This window comes from Lissotriton helveticus, chromosome 6, assembly GCF_964261635.1.
Source record: "Lissotriton helveticus chromosome 6, aLisHel1.1, whole genome shotgun sequence".
NCBI lineage: Eukaryota > Metazoa > Chordata > Amphibia > Caudata > Salamandridae > Lissotriton > Lissotriton helveticus.
This window is the reverse complement of record NC_136067.1, coordinates 1,154,710,861-1,154,724,058: the sequence shown is the minus strand read 5'-3', so window position 1 is coordinate 1,154,724,058 and position 13,198 is coordinate 1,154,710,861. Positions and strand designations below refer to the sequence as shown.

General features: G+C 45.9%; 1 protein-coding gene across 1 annotated transcript in view; it reads right to left on the bottom strand.

The window, feature by feature from the left end:
- Positions 1–13,198, bottom strand: part of OSGEP (O-sialoglycoprotein endopeptidase) — a 613,564-nt gene that overhangs the window by 317,807 nt on the left and 282,559 nt on the right. Inside the window, exons 6-7 of the mRNA XM_078648814.1 lie at positions 6,743–6,792; positions 2,486–2,564 (exon numbers count right to left, since the gene is read on the bottom strand). Coding sequence (XP_078504940.1) covers positions 2,486–2,564; positions 6,743–6,792 — 129 coding nt within the window. The remainder of the gene's footprint in view (positions 1–2,485; positions 2,565–6,742; positions 6,793–13,198) is intronic.

The following is a 13,198-nucleotide window of genomic DNA, read 5'->3' as shown; positions in this document are numbered from 1 at the left end:
TGACTAGGTCCTCGATATGGTGACAGCCCAAATCCAGAAATAGGGGGACCAGGGGAGAAGATTGTGGCAACCCTGTTAAAGCCCTCAAATGTATTTTGGGCTGTGGCCAGACAGGTTAAATCCTCATGCCCCCATAATTCAGCACCGTATAAAACGGCGCTGTTCACCTTGGTGTTATATATTGTAAGTGCAGGGGCAATGGGATTAGAATATGACAGCCTGTGTTCTTTGAGTAGGGCCACAGCAAGCTGAGCGTGCTTCAGAGCAAGCACGTCTATTTGCGGTGTCCAATGCTGTTTTCTATTTAGAGTTATACCCAAATAGGTGAACAGATCTGTCTGATCTAGGGCGACATCATTCATGTGGACCTTACCCCTAACAACTATTGATTTGTGGAGAACCATACATTTCGTCTTGTCCACGTTAACCCCCAGCTCATGATCTCGGCAAAACTCGTCAAAACGTGACAAGGCCACTTGTAACCCAGATTGGGTCTTGGATAATATATGGGTGTCGTCCGCGAACATGAGAAGGGGGAATTTCATTCCCCCAAGCATAGGAGCATCGGTAGGACATGTGGAATAATATTGACCTACCCTGTTAATAAATAGGGAAAACAAGGTAGGGGGGCCTTTGTGGTGCCACCTGATTTGCCACTGGCTTGGCAGGTGACACAGGAGCGACAAAACTCCTTGGCATCTTCTGACATGTGTGGCCATTGATAGTGAGGGACAAGCCTGTCCCAAGTCTTGTTCTGGCCAAGATGTCCTGCTAAGGGAATATCATGGGCTAAGCCCCTGAATGCCAAAGGTATGACCAACATCCTGGAAGCACCAGGCTTGGGGTCTCTAGCCTCTGAATAAAGGAGTCCTTCATGCCAATACACTCTATGGGTACCTGTAGCATTCCCAGCAGCAGCTTGCTGTCTGAGGGGTTCAAGAGAGGGTCAGTCCAGCTGCGCCTGCCTCAGATCTGCCCTTGAAGGTCCCCCTGTCCCAAGAAACTCAACCTGATCAGGCTCAAGCTCTTCTAGGACAGTTCCTTCCTGGGTCTCACTATCAGCTTCCTCAGAAGGCTGATCCTCATTCTGAGGCAGGGGGGAAGGCACTGTCCTAACCCTACTGCTCTTTCTCTTGGTAGGCAACTGGTCCATAGTTTCAGGATCCAGGGCCTGTTCAATTTTGCACTTTTTGGCCTGTGACCTGGTCACAGCAAGGACATGTGCTGATATACCTAGCATTTCTGCATGAGTCCTATACTCCACTTCAGACCAGACTGAAGATTCCAGATCATTGCCCAACAAACATTCTACAGGGAGGTCTGAAATAACAACAACTCTTTTGAGGCCAGTTACCCCTCCCCAGGAGAAATTAACAATTGCCATTCTATGGGTGGTAGTGACATTGCTTGCATTGGTCACTAGGTAATTGTCACCTAGTATTATCTGTCCAGGGTCCACAAAGTTAGGCGTCACCATGGTGACACTGGCGCATGTGTCCCTGTAGGCCTGAGCCACTTTGTTATTGAGGTTTGGCCACAAGGCCAGGCCTCTGGCCAGATATTACAGCCAACCTTCTATGGGCTGCCACCCACTTCAGCCATGCCCAGCAGGGCAGGCTACAGGGCTTCTGGACTGTCCCTGCCCGAAACTCGCTGAGTAGAGCCTTTGGTGAAGCACAGCAGAGGTTGGGTACAGTGCCTGGATGAACAACCAAACTTTCTCCAAACTCACCACAAACTTCTGTGTAGCTCCAGTACCGCATCTGCCAAATGTGGGCAACAACCAATGTGTAGGGCCTCCACCAGTGCAAGGCCTTTGCCCGCACTTACCAGGAACTGGGCCCAACCCTGCTCTGCAGGCCTTCAGCTGTGTGCAGGAGTTGGCCACAGGGCCTGACCTCTTGCATATTGGGCTTGAAATGCACAACTTTGCATTTGACCAGGTATGTTGTTACGTTTTTTAAAAAATGTTTTTGGATTTGCCAGTCCTTATTTGGAACTGTGAATCTAGGCAAGCTTCAAGCTCATGTACTGTGAAAATCAGGGCAAGATTTGCTGATCGCTGCATCCCCGATCAGGGGACAGTGGATCTTATGCATGGGTTGGGTGAAGCTTGCCCTGTATTGCCGATACTCTGGCATGAACCATGCTCTTGATTCAAGGTAGCTGTTCAGGAATCGCGGATAAATAGCACTATGTCAGCCAGCGTCCACTGTGCCAGTCTCAGCTGCAGACCCAGGCCACCAATTTAGGTGATGGGTCTCAGAGAGTACTGGAAAAAGGATGCACAGACGTGTGATTTTTTTAAGAGTTCAAAAAAGGAGGTATTCCAAATTGCTGCAAATAAGGTGCACATTTAATTTATTAAATGCTTATTTAGTCATATTCTATTTCACACCTATTAAGGAGTCATTCAAGAAAAGTATATAAAAATGAAAAAAATATAGCTCAGCTGGGCAAAGCGAAAACAATAAGGTAATTTTACCTCAATATAGGACAAAATACCGGAAAAAGAGACGTCCATTCCTTTCACACTGTACGGCAACGCCACAAATGCCCTTCCCCTGCAAAACAAATAAAAGAATTGAGAGAAGTGACAAAACACTACTAGTGCCCTGAAGCACACAAATTCTATTATAAATCAATGCGGCCTTCTTTGATCATTTCCTCTATCAAAGGCAGCGACTAGTTAACATTATCTCATTGTCAAAGAACGGTGTGGTGTGTGCGTCCCGATTAAAGTCTGCATTTTTTTTAACCTTATTTGTAGTCTGCTGGTGTTGTTCTGGTCGTACATGAGCAATATGTGGGACTTTTGTTGTAAATATTATGATTTTTTTGAAGGCCAGCTGACAAGATGGAAGTTGCCTAGTCTGAGACTGAGGGAGGGAAGCAATGGCGGATGATCACCACGGCTGGGCCGTGACAAGACAATGGCCCTCTGGAAGCCCAGTGAGGCCTGGCTCAAGAGGCACAGGACAGGATCGGACAGGGAAAAGACTGGCTGCTGTCACGTTGGTAGCGCCCCCTAAGCCTCTGGGAGGCGTTTAAAACAGTGGTACGGGGCAGAGCTTTCTCCACAGTGCGTGGAGGGGAGAAAGAGAGGGTATGAGAGCGATATTACGGATCTGGAGGCCTGGATGCTTTCGCTTGAACATGAGGTAGCCCTAAGAAACCGAGGAGGCTAGGGAACTTCTGGAGGGCCTTTGTAAGAACCCTTCACAAACTGGGAAACTGTTAGATATGGCCAAACGTTTATGGGCTTCTTCTAGATATGGGATCTATGAGTATTTTCAATAAAGCTGGTAAGCTCCTCTATTGGCTAGTCCAAAAGGAAGAGGGGGTTAAACTAAGGCTAAATGTGCGTAAAGCTAGGTATACCTGGTTGCTGGGACCACTGAGATTGCAGCCGCTTTCGCAGACTATTACGTGAACTTTACTAAGACAGGCCTTCCCCACTGCTGGAACGATTGTATCCCATTGCGAAAGACCTCCTGCTATAGTTCGTACTGCAGCAGACCTAGAATTACCGGACACTCCTCTGGCGCTATAGCAAATCCAGTTGCCGGCGTCAGCCTCATCCTCCAGCTCCGCTCCTGACACTCCACCCTGTCAACATTTCTACAGAGATAGGCATTTGAGCTCTCTGCCTGATTATCTATGAGGAGCAACTATATCAGTGATCCACAAGATGAACAAACCTACAGAGGAATGGACCTCCTACAGGTCAATCTCTCCCCTCAATATTGAGATTAAGGGAGGGCCACCAGGTGAGCAATGGTTGTCAGGACAATGGTCCACAAGGACCAAAATGGGTTTATGCCAGGCAGGGGTATCAGGCACTGCCTGCGTAAACTACAGGAAGCATTGGCCAACAGAGATGAACTGCAGGGCCTGGTCACGCTACCTCTACTGTATTGTGAAAAAGCCTTCAACATGGTTCACTGGCCCTTTCTATGGCAAGTACGGAGAAACATTAATATAGGCCCTAAGTGTATGGCTTTTGTGAAGGCCCTCTATGACGCTCCCGAGGCTCAGGTGAGAAAAAAAACACAGGGTGCTCTCTCTTTTTCCTCATTGAACGTGGTACTTTCAAGGGCTGCCCTCTTTTTCATCCTCTTTGTTTTGGCAATGGAGCCTTCAGCAAGTGGCTTAGGGGAGCTGCGCAGGTGTATCGGTTTCTCTGGGCAAACGTGTCAGAAGATTAGAGTACTGTTCAATGCAGAAGATTTTCTCCTCTACCTCCAAAATCCACAAGGCTACCTATCGCTTCTGACACAAATACTAAGAGTGTATGGGGAGACCTCTGGGTTGTGCTGAAATTGGGGAAGTCTACTTTTGTACACCTAGTTGATGCATCACCACAACACCTGTCAGATGTCATGTACCAGGGGTTGGATGGCTCCTTTAAATAACTACGGATTCATGTTTCCAACAATCTTCAAATTGCCTGGGACATCAAAATGATTCCTATTCAGAGACGCACTAGAGGAGATTTGGAATCAGGGTCCTTGTTACCGCTTAACTTAACTTAATGGGAATAGTTGACTTCTACAAAATGGTCATACTCCCACACTTTCTTTATGTACTCCAGGACTATCCATTTAGCATTCCTGCTAAATTCTTTCAGGAAGTGCAAGCACTGACCTTAAAGTTCTTCTGGGTGGGTACAATCTCTAGAGTCTACTATATTAACTGCTCAATACCAGTATGCATGGGTGGCTTGGGTCTCCTCAATATTCAGCTCTATTATTGTTCAGCACAGACGATACACATCTGGGACTGGCAGTTGCGAGAAAGGCATGACTGCTCATGGTAACTAGAGTTGGCGACCCTTAAGAAATTAGGAACTCTAGATCTGCCTGATCGGGGTTGCTCTCCCCACTCTACAACAAATGACCAGACTCCCAATAATATATTGGAGGCAAGCTTTAACTCGTATCAAATGGCTAGGTAAACCTACAACTCAAATTCCCTTGTGGGCAGAACCTGGTTAAAACATGAGTGCCAAATGTAGGCTTCCACCAACGAGATTTTGTTGATATTTTGGGCTTGGGGGATGCATGGGACCATGGCCACATTTTATCCTTTGAATAGCTAGCTGAAGAGTTCTAATTGCATTCATTTCAAATTTGTTTTCCATACCATCAACTTCGCCATGCCCTAGGTATTATTGAGCCCACCTCGGAGAGATGCAACCCGCCTGAAATGAAAGTAATCATGGAGCCTTTAGGCACAAAGCGAATATCGAGGTGGTACAGATCCCTTTTAAAGAAAGCTCCAGGACGCCTGCAGGGGAGTACGACAGGCATGGGAAAGAGACACTGGGGAATTAGATGATGAGGATTGACAGGAGGTTAGAAGGGTTATTCAAACCGGCCATACCCTCAACTTATGACTATTTAAATTCCATTACTTACATAGAATTTACTGCAGTCGTGATAGACTGGAAAAAAGGCAGGGCATAAAACTCAGAATGCACGCTATGCGGTGACACAAAGGGTACATTTTATCATACGATTTGGAAATGTCCTCTTTTAGAGCAATGCTGGCAAGAGATTTATATTGAACTAGTAAGTAGAATACATAACCCCCATTTCTGATGAACCCACTGTAGTGTTGTTGGGAATTATGAAGGGTGGGGCAGACTCTTGTAGGCATAGAACTTTAGATGGAGTTGGCTTCCTTGCATCGAAGATAGACACTGTACGATGCAGGAGATGTGCCGTCCCCAACTCTGAAGGTCTGAGCTAGTGGTATGGACTACTGTGCTAGACCTGAAAAGATAGTTTATAAGTGGAGAGGATGTGAACGCAAGTATGAGAGGATATGGGGTCTTTGGACTACCAGGTGAGGATAAAACTGACCATGAGATTGTCAAAATGGCTACACATTTATTTTGAATGATGATGGATTCAACCCAGATCTGTGACTGGGGGTGAGTATCAGAAAAGTTTAAGTGCTCCGTACATCATCTCCTTGTGTTTGCTTTGTTTGCCCTAAGTTGGCAGGCAGGTTATGCCCAGACATGGGTCCCTTGCTCACTTTGCCACTGGATTCAAGCTAGCCTGGCTGATGAAGGGTGTTACCCAGAAACCGGTCCCAGGATGCTTGTTTCTGGTTCAGGGAAGACCTGGCTTGGCAGTTGGGGCTGGACTGTTCCCATGAGGCACAGGGTCAAGACTGATTTGCATATAGCTGGGTCCGAACTGAGGTGGCAAAGTGAGCTAAAGAATAATGATGGATTCAACCCAGATCTGTGACTGGGGGTGAGTGTCTGAAAGGTTTCAGTGCTCCGTCCATCATCTCCTTGTGTTTGCTTTTTACACACTTATTGTTGCGTAAAATAGACACTATATGACTGCTTTGTGATCATTCCTGCTGGGTTGGGTACCATGGTTCATGGATGTTGTACAATGTTTCATTAGTTTTTAAAAATAATCTAAAGATGCATAACCCCCCAAAAAATGATTATCAGCTAGATTTACAACTTTGATACATGATTTTTGCTTTGTGTGCCAGTCAGCAACTGTTTAAACCATGTCCTCTAATACTATTGTGTCACTCAAACAATTAGCCATCACTCCTCTGTCGTAATTCATTATGTTAAGAATTACCTCTATGCTGCCTCATTGAATCATTATTTCCCCGATAAGCACTACCCCCCCCCCCCCCCCCACCAAAAAAAACCTGCTCCCCTCATGCAATCTCACTTCAGTAGTTAACATAAGCATCAACTTACTTTTTGGCCATTTGCTCTATATTGTACCCTGGGCTGGGATCATTGGAGATCTATGAAAATGAGAATGAAAATAGATTGAATGGACACAATAATTCTATATTAGCAGGTGCAATAGGTGTTTATTTTTAGCTAGAGACAATAACATGGTTGCCACTCTAAAGTTACTTAAATGTGGGGGGAAGGGTCGTGGGATAAGTGATATGAAATAGCATAGAAAGCATTTTTATAGGGTACCCTGTATGCTTCACTGGTATGTTTATATGTCTAAAAGGCTTGTTATAATTACCATGGTAAAATGATTTGCAGGTGTTTAATATTTTCACTACCTAGATGTGATAACGAAAATATTACTTACCTGTAAGAACAGTTTTGCAGCCTAGACTCTTCTAGATTGACACACGACCCGCCCTCCTTCCCTATGGAGGAGTACAAATTAATAATAAAAAAAGTACATACTTTTTGCAGAAAGAACAAACAGAAGAGCAGAAAGAAGCCTTGTTGCAAAATCATCCTGTACCCTCAACTTGTGCAGACGGGCACTGGTGGTAATTGACTCTGACTAACCAGTCCTAGAGCCAGTGCTATGTTAAAAGACACTTAGAATGCAGTCAAAACACCTAGTTACACTGGGGAACACTATGCGTTGGGGTCTCCCTGTAATTAGCATGACCTCCTCTGTAAGCCCCTAGTATATAATAGGGCAGGGGGATTAAAACTACCTCTTAAAACGCACCACAGGGCGTGTTAGCACACTTCACCTCAGGCCTTGTCCCCTCCCTTCCCCACTGTGTAAACGCACCCTGTGGCCGATTTAAGTTGGAAGATTAAGTCCCCTTGAATCCTGAGGGTCCCTCGGGTCCAACTAGCCCACTAGGTACCTCCAGTAAGTGCCACAGAGCTGCGTTGTATAGAGATGTAAAAAGGGCCATGGCCTAGACCACCTCTCTGCAACGCAGCGGCGCTTACTGGAAGCACCTGGTGGACTAGTGGGCTAGTTGGCCCCCAGGGTCCCTCATGATTGAAGGGGAATTATTTCCCCAACTTAAAACGCGCCACAGGGCATGTTTGCACACGTCACCTCAGGCCCCGTCCCCTCTCTTCACCACTGTGTAAACACGTCCTGTGGCCATTTTAACTCCTGAGGGTCCCTAGGGTCCAAGTAGCCCACTAGGTATCTCCAGTAAGCGCCACAGAGCTGCGTTGGAGAGAAGTGTAAAAAGTGGAACGTCCTGGACCACCTCTCTGCAACGCAGCGCAGTGGCACTTACTGGAAGCACCTTGCGGGCTTAAGTAAATTTCTAAGGTTTTTTAAATGCTAATTCCTAACTATATCAGGCCTGAAACCTATGGTTTTTTCAGTGAATCACAAAGGTTTTTTAAATGTTAATTCCGAACTATATCAGGCCTGAAACCTATGGTTTTTTCAGTGAATTTCAAAGGTTTTTTAAATGCTAATTCCTAACTATATCAGGCCTGAAACCTTTGGTTTTTTCAGTGAATTTCGAAGGTTTTGTAAATGACAATTTTTAAATGTATTAATTGTTATTTTTTTTTTTATACTGATTTACTAAATTTTTTACACTAATATTTTTAGATATTTTATTTTTTTAATTATATTGTAATTACATTATACATTACATTACAAAATATACTTTCTCAGAATGAATTACTTTAGTTTAAATACTTTGCAAATAGGCAATAGACTTGAGTACAGTAGTTACAGTTGTTGCAATGGGCAACACAATTTCAAACACAAAGCAACATTGGCCTCAATGTGTTTTTCTAGTTAAATGCAATTAGTTACTTTATGGATTACTTTTCTAACCACAGGATTGGATCCTAGATTCAGTCCTTGGACATCTCCTGTAAACGGTTGATTAAAAGTGTTTTAGTTACAGTAGTGATTTTTAAGGAATATTATTGTATTTTAAAAGTTGACACTTAGAAATTTTTTCACATAGAATCACCAATGTTATCCTATGGGAGGAAATTCACTTAGCTGGTAAGTAGTGTTATCTTTACTTTTTCTTACTCAGTGGTGGATCCTGGTTCCAGTACTGGTGCATCTCCTATAAACAGTTGAAAGAATGCGTTTAAATCATACAGGCGATTTTTTAGGAATATTTTTAGTTTGTGAAAATAGACACAGAAACTTTTCTGGTGAAAACCAGACAATGGATTCCTATAGAAGGAAATTCAAGTTACTGGTAAGTATAGTTAGAATTACTTTTCAGGATCAGTACTGGGCTCAAAGATGCAGCACTGATGTCTCTCCTGATACCAGGTGAGAAAATCAGAATTCGTAGTTCGGATGATTTTAGAAGAATTTTTTAAAGTTCCAAAACTCCACACTTGGAAGAATTTCCAAGTGAAACCAGTCATGGTTAGGCTATGGAAGGAAATTCAAGTTACTGTAACTACAATTAGATTTACTTTTCAGGATCAGTAGTGGGCCGAAAGATGCAGCACTGAGGTCTTTCCTGATAACAGGTGAGTAATTCGGAATTCATAGTTCGGCTGATTTTTGAGGAATTTTTAAAATTTCCAAAACTCCACACTTGGAAGAATTTCCAAGTGAAACCAGTCAATGTTAGGCTATGGAAGGAAATTCAAGTTACTGTAACTACGATTAGAATTACTTTTCAGGATCAGTAGTGGGCTGAAAGATGCAGCACTGAGGTCTCTCTTGATAACAGGTGAGTAAATCGGAATTCGTAGTTCGGCTGATTTTAGAGGAATATTTGTAAGTTTCAAAAATAGACACTTAAAAACTTTTCCGGTGAAAACCACACAATAGATTCCTATGGAAGGAAATACAAGTTACTGGTAAGTAAGCTTAGATTTTCTTTTCAGGGTCCGTACTGGGCTCAAAGATGCAGCACTGACGTCTCTCGTGATAACAGGTGAGTAAATCGGAATTCGTAGTTCCGCTGATTTTAGAGGAATATTGTGCTCAATAGTGAAGGAAGGGGGCGGGGCCTGAGGTGACATGTGTGCAAATACTCCCTGTGGCGCGTTTTAGATTGGGGAATTAATGCCTCTTCAATCCTGAGGTCCCCTGTGAGACAACTAGCCCACCAGGTACCTCCAGTATGCGCCAGGGAGCTCTGTTGCAGAGAGATGTTCAGAGGGCACGGCCCCTTTTTACAACACTCTGCAACACAGCTCCGTGGGGCTTAATGGAGGTACCTGTTGGATTAGTTGGCCCCTAGGGGACCTCTGGATTGAAGAGGAATTAATTCCCCAATCTAAAACGCGCCACAGGGCGTGTTTGCACACATGTCACCTCAGGCCCCACCCCCTTCCTTCACCACTGTGCAAACGCGCCCCGTAGCGCGTTCTAAGTTGGGGGATTAAGTCCCCTTGCATACTGGGGGTCCCTTGAGGCCAACTAGCCCTCCAGGATCCTCCCATATGCGCCAGGGGGCTGCGTTGCAGAGAGGTGTAAAAAGGGGCATGGCCTCATGACACCTCTCTGCAACGCAGCCTCCTGGCGCGTTTGCAAAGGGGGAACTAATTCCCCTTGCATACTGGGGGTCCCTGGGGGCCAATTAGCCCACCAGGAACCTCCAGTATGCACCAGGGTTCTGCATTGCAGAGACGTGTAATGAGGGCACGCCCCTTTTTACACCTCTATGCGATGCAGCCCCCTGGCGCGTTTGCAGAGGGGGAACTAATTCCCCTTGCATACTGGTGGTCCCTGGGGGCATACTAGCCCACCAGGAACCTCCAGTATGCGCCAGGGGGCTGCGTTGCAGAGAGGTGTTCTGAGGCCATGCCCCTTTTTACACCTCTCTGCAACGCAGCCCCCTGGCGCGTTTACAGAGGGGGAACTAATTCCCCTTGCATATTGGGGGTCCCTGGGGGCCAACTAGCCCAAGAGGAACCTCCAGTATGCGCCAGGGAGCTGCATTGCAGAGAGGTGTAATGAGGCCACACCCCTTTTTACAACACTTCGCAAAGCAGCTCCGTGGCGCTTACTGGCGGTACCTGGTGAGCTAGTTGGCCTCCAGGGACCCCCAGAATTCAAGGGGAATTACTTCCCCCACTGCAAACGCGCTAGGGGGCACGTTTGCAGAGTGGTGCAGGGAGGGGGAAGGGCTTGAGGTGACAGATTGCACCACTCTGCAAACGCGCCCTCTGGCGCGTTTGCAGAGGGGGAACTAATTCCCCTTGAATTCTGGGGGTCCCTGGAGGCCAACTAGCCCACCAGGAACCTCCAGTATGCGCCAGGGGGCTGCCTTGCAGAGAGGTGTAAAAAAGGGGCACGGCCTCTTTACACAACTCTGTAAGGCAGCCCCCTGGCGCGTTCGCAGAGGGGAAACTAATTCCCCTTCAATACTGGGGGTCCCTGGGGACCAAATAGCCCACCAGGAACCTCCAGTATGCGCCAGGGGGCTGCGTTGCAGAGAGGTGTAAAAAAGGGGCATGGCCTCTTTACACGTCTCAGCAAGGCAGCCCCCTAGCGCATACTGGAGGTTCCTGGTGGGCTACTTGGCCCCCAGGGACCCCCAGTATTCAAGGGGAACTGACGCGTTTGCAGAGTGGTGCCTTGATGTTTTTTTTTTGGGATGGGCAGGGTACGCGTACCCTGCGCGTAACCCGGGATTTTCCCAAAAATTGTTTAGGGCCTTGGGGGTCCTTGTGGGACCCCCTGAGCAGGCCTAGGGGGTCAGGAACTTCCAGTATGCGCCAGGGGGCTGCCTTGCAGAGAGGTGTAAAAAGGGGCGTGGCCTCTTTACACGTCACTTCAAGGCAGCCCCATGGCGCGTTTGCAGAGGGGGAACCAATTCCCCTTGAATACTGGGGGTCCCTGGGGGCCAACTAGCCCACCAGGAACCTCCAGTATGCGCCAGGGGGCTGCGTTGCAGAGAGGTGTAAAAAGGGGCGTGGCCTCTTTACACATCTCTGCAAGGCAGCCCCCTGGCGCATACTGGAGGTTGTTGGTGGGCTACTTGGCCCCCAGTATTCAAGGGGAATTAGTTCCGCCCCCTGCAAACGTGCCAGGGGGCGCGTTTGCAGAGTGGTGCCTTAATTTTATTTTTGGGATCAGCAGTGTACACGTACCATACGCGTATCCCGCGATTTATTTTTGGCCTTGGGGGTCCTTGTGGGACCGCCTGAGCAGGCCTAGGGGGTCAGGGTGTTTCTACCCTGCCCCCTTTTCTTCGTTTTCACCTTTGTTTCCCTGTTTTCTTGTGGCTCGGCTCTACCGAGGCACAAGATGGCTGCCAACACTTCCTGGTTTGGAGTGTTGACAGACAGTTGACAGCCAATCAGCATGCAGCTCGTGCTCGTAATTGTACGGATTTCCGTACGCGTACAGTACTTCGTCTCTAGATATCACTATGATTTTACTTTTGATTTTCTCAGGAACTACTGAACGGATTTACACCATTTAACAAAAAGCACAATCTGAGAACCAAACTCTAGCTTTTTGCCAAATTTGGTGTAATTCCGTTCAGCCGTTCGGGCTGTAGCCCTGGCTAAAGGTCCCTATGGAAAATTGCATGGGGAAAACATGTTTTGGGACCCCCCTTATTTCTCGGCCCCCACTTGACGAATCACCCCTAAACTTTCAGGGAAGGAGCGGAGCGGAGCAGGCCATTTTCTTGGAAAATTTCACAAAGATTCGTCCACCAGCGCCAAAGTTATTCTAAATAGAATGTTGCTGATTTCCTATGGAAAGTAGGTCCTAACTATATCTACCTACTGGCGACCGCCAGTAGGGGGGCTATAGATATATATATATATCACAAATATTCCACTCCGTCCACTTCCACCAAAACCTCGGCGGCGAAGAAGGAGAAGCGAACCACTTCCTTGTTAGGCAAGATGTTTTATTATAACCTTCTCAGCAGCATTCAACAGATGACGCGTTTCGGGCTCAGGCGCCCTTGATCACATAAAGGCTGTGAACGATTGAAGCCATTTTTAAATAATATGCCCTTCCCATTTAGGTCACATGTTTAGCAAGTTAGTCATAAACATAGCAAACAGACTGCATGATTTAAACAAAACAGTTGATCGAATGTTGCTCATGTATTTGATTCATTATGCCATCAGGACAAATTATCATGACCTACAATAACATTTCCGACTATATAATTAAATAGAAAGGAAAATTGATTAGTTTTAAACCTAGCGTCATGAAAAACATTCAATTGAAACCACATTCTAATTTCAAAAAAATAGTCCCATTGGCAAATTGAAAATTCCTGGATAAATCCATATATACATATAAAGTGCAATAGTGCGATTTTAACATAACTGCATAATGCATGTCTTTACTCGCTAATACGTGAGTCTAAAAAACAGTTCGGGAATATGCAAAACAATTGCAGAGCATAGCAGCAGTATTTATAATTTTTATAATTCCTTTTGAGTATAATTTTTTCTAGCAAAAAAGTTTTTTTGCAAAGTACCATGTGCAAAAAATGTGTTGTTACGTGTATA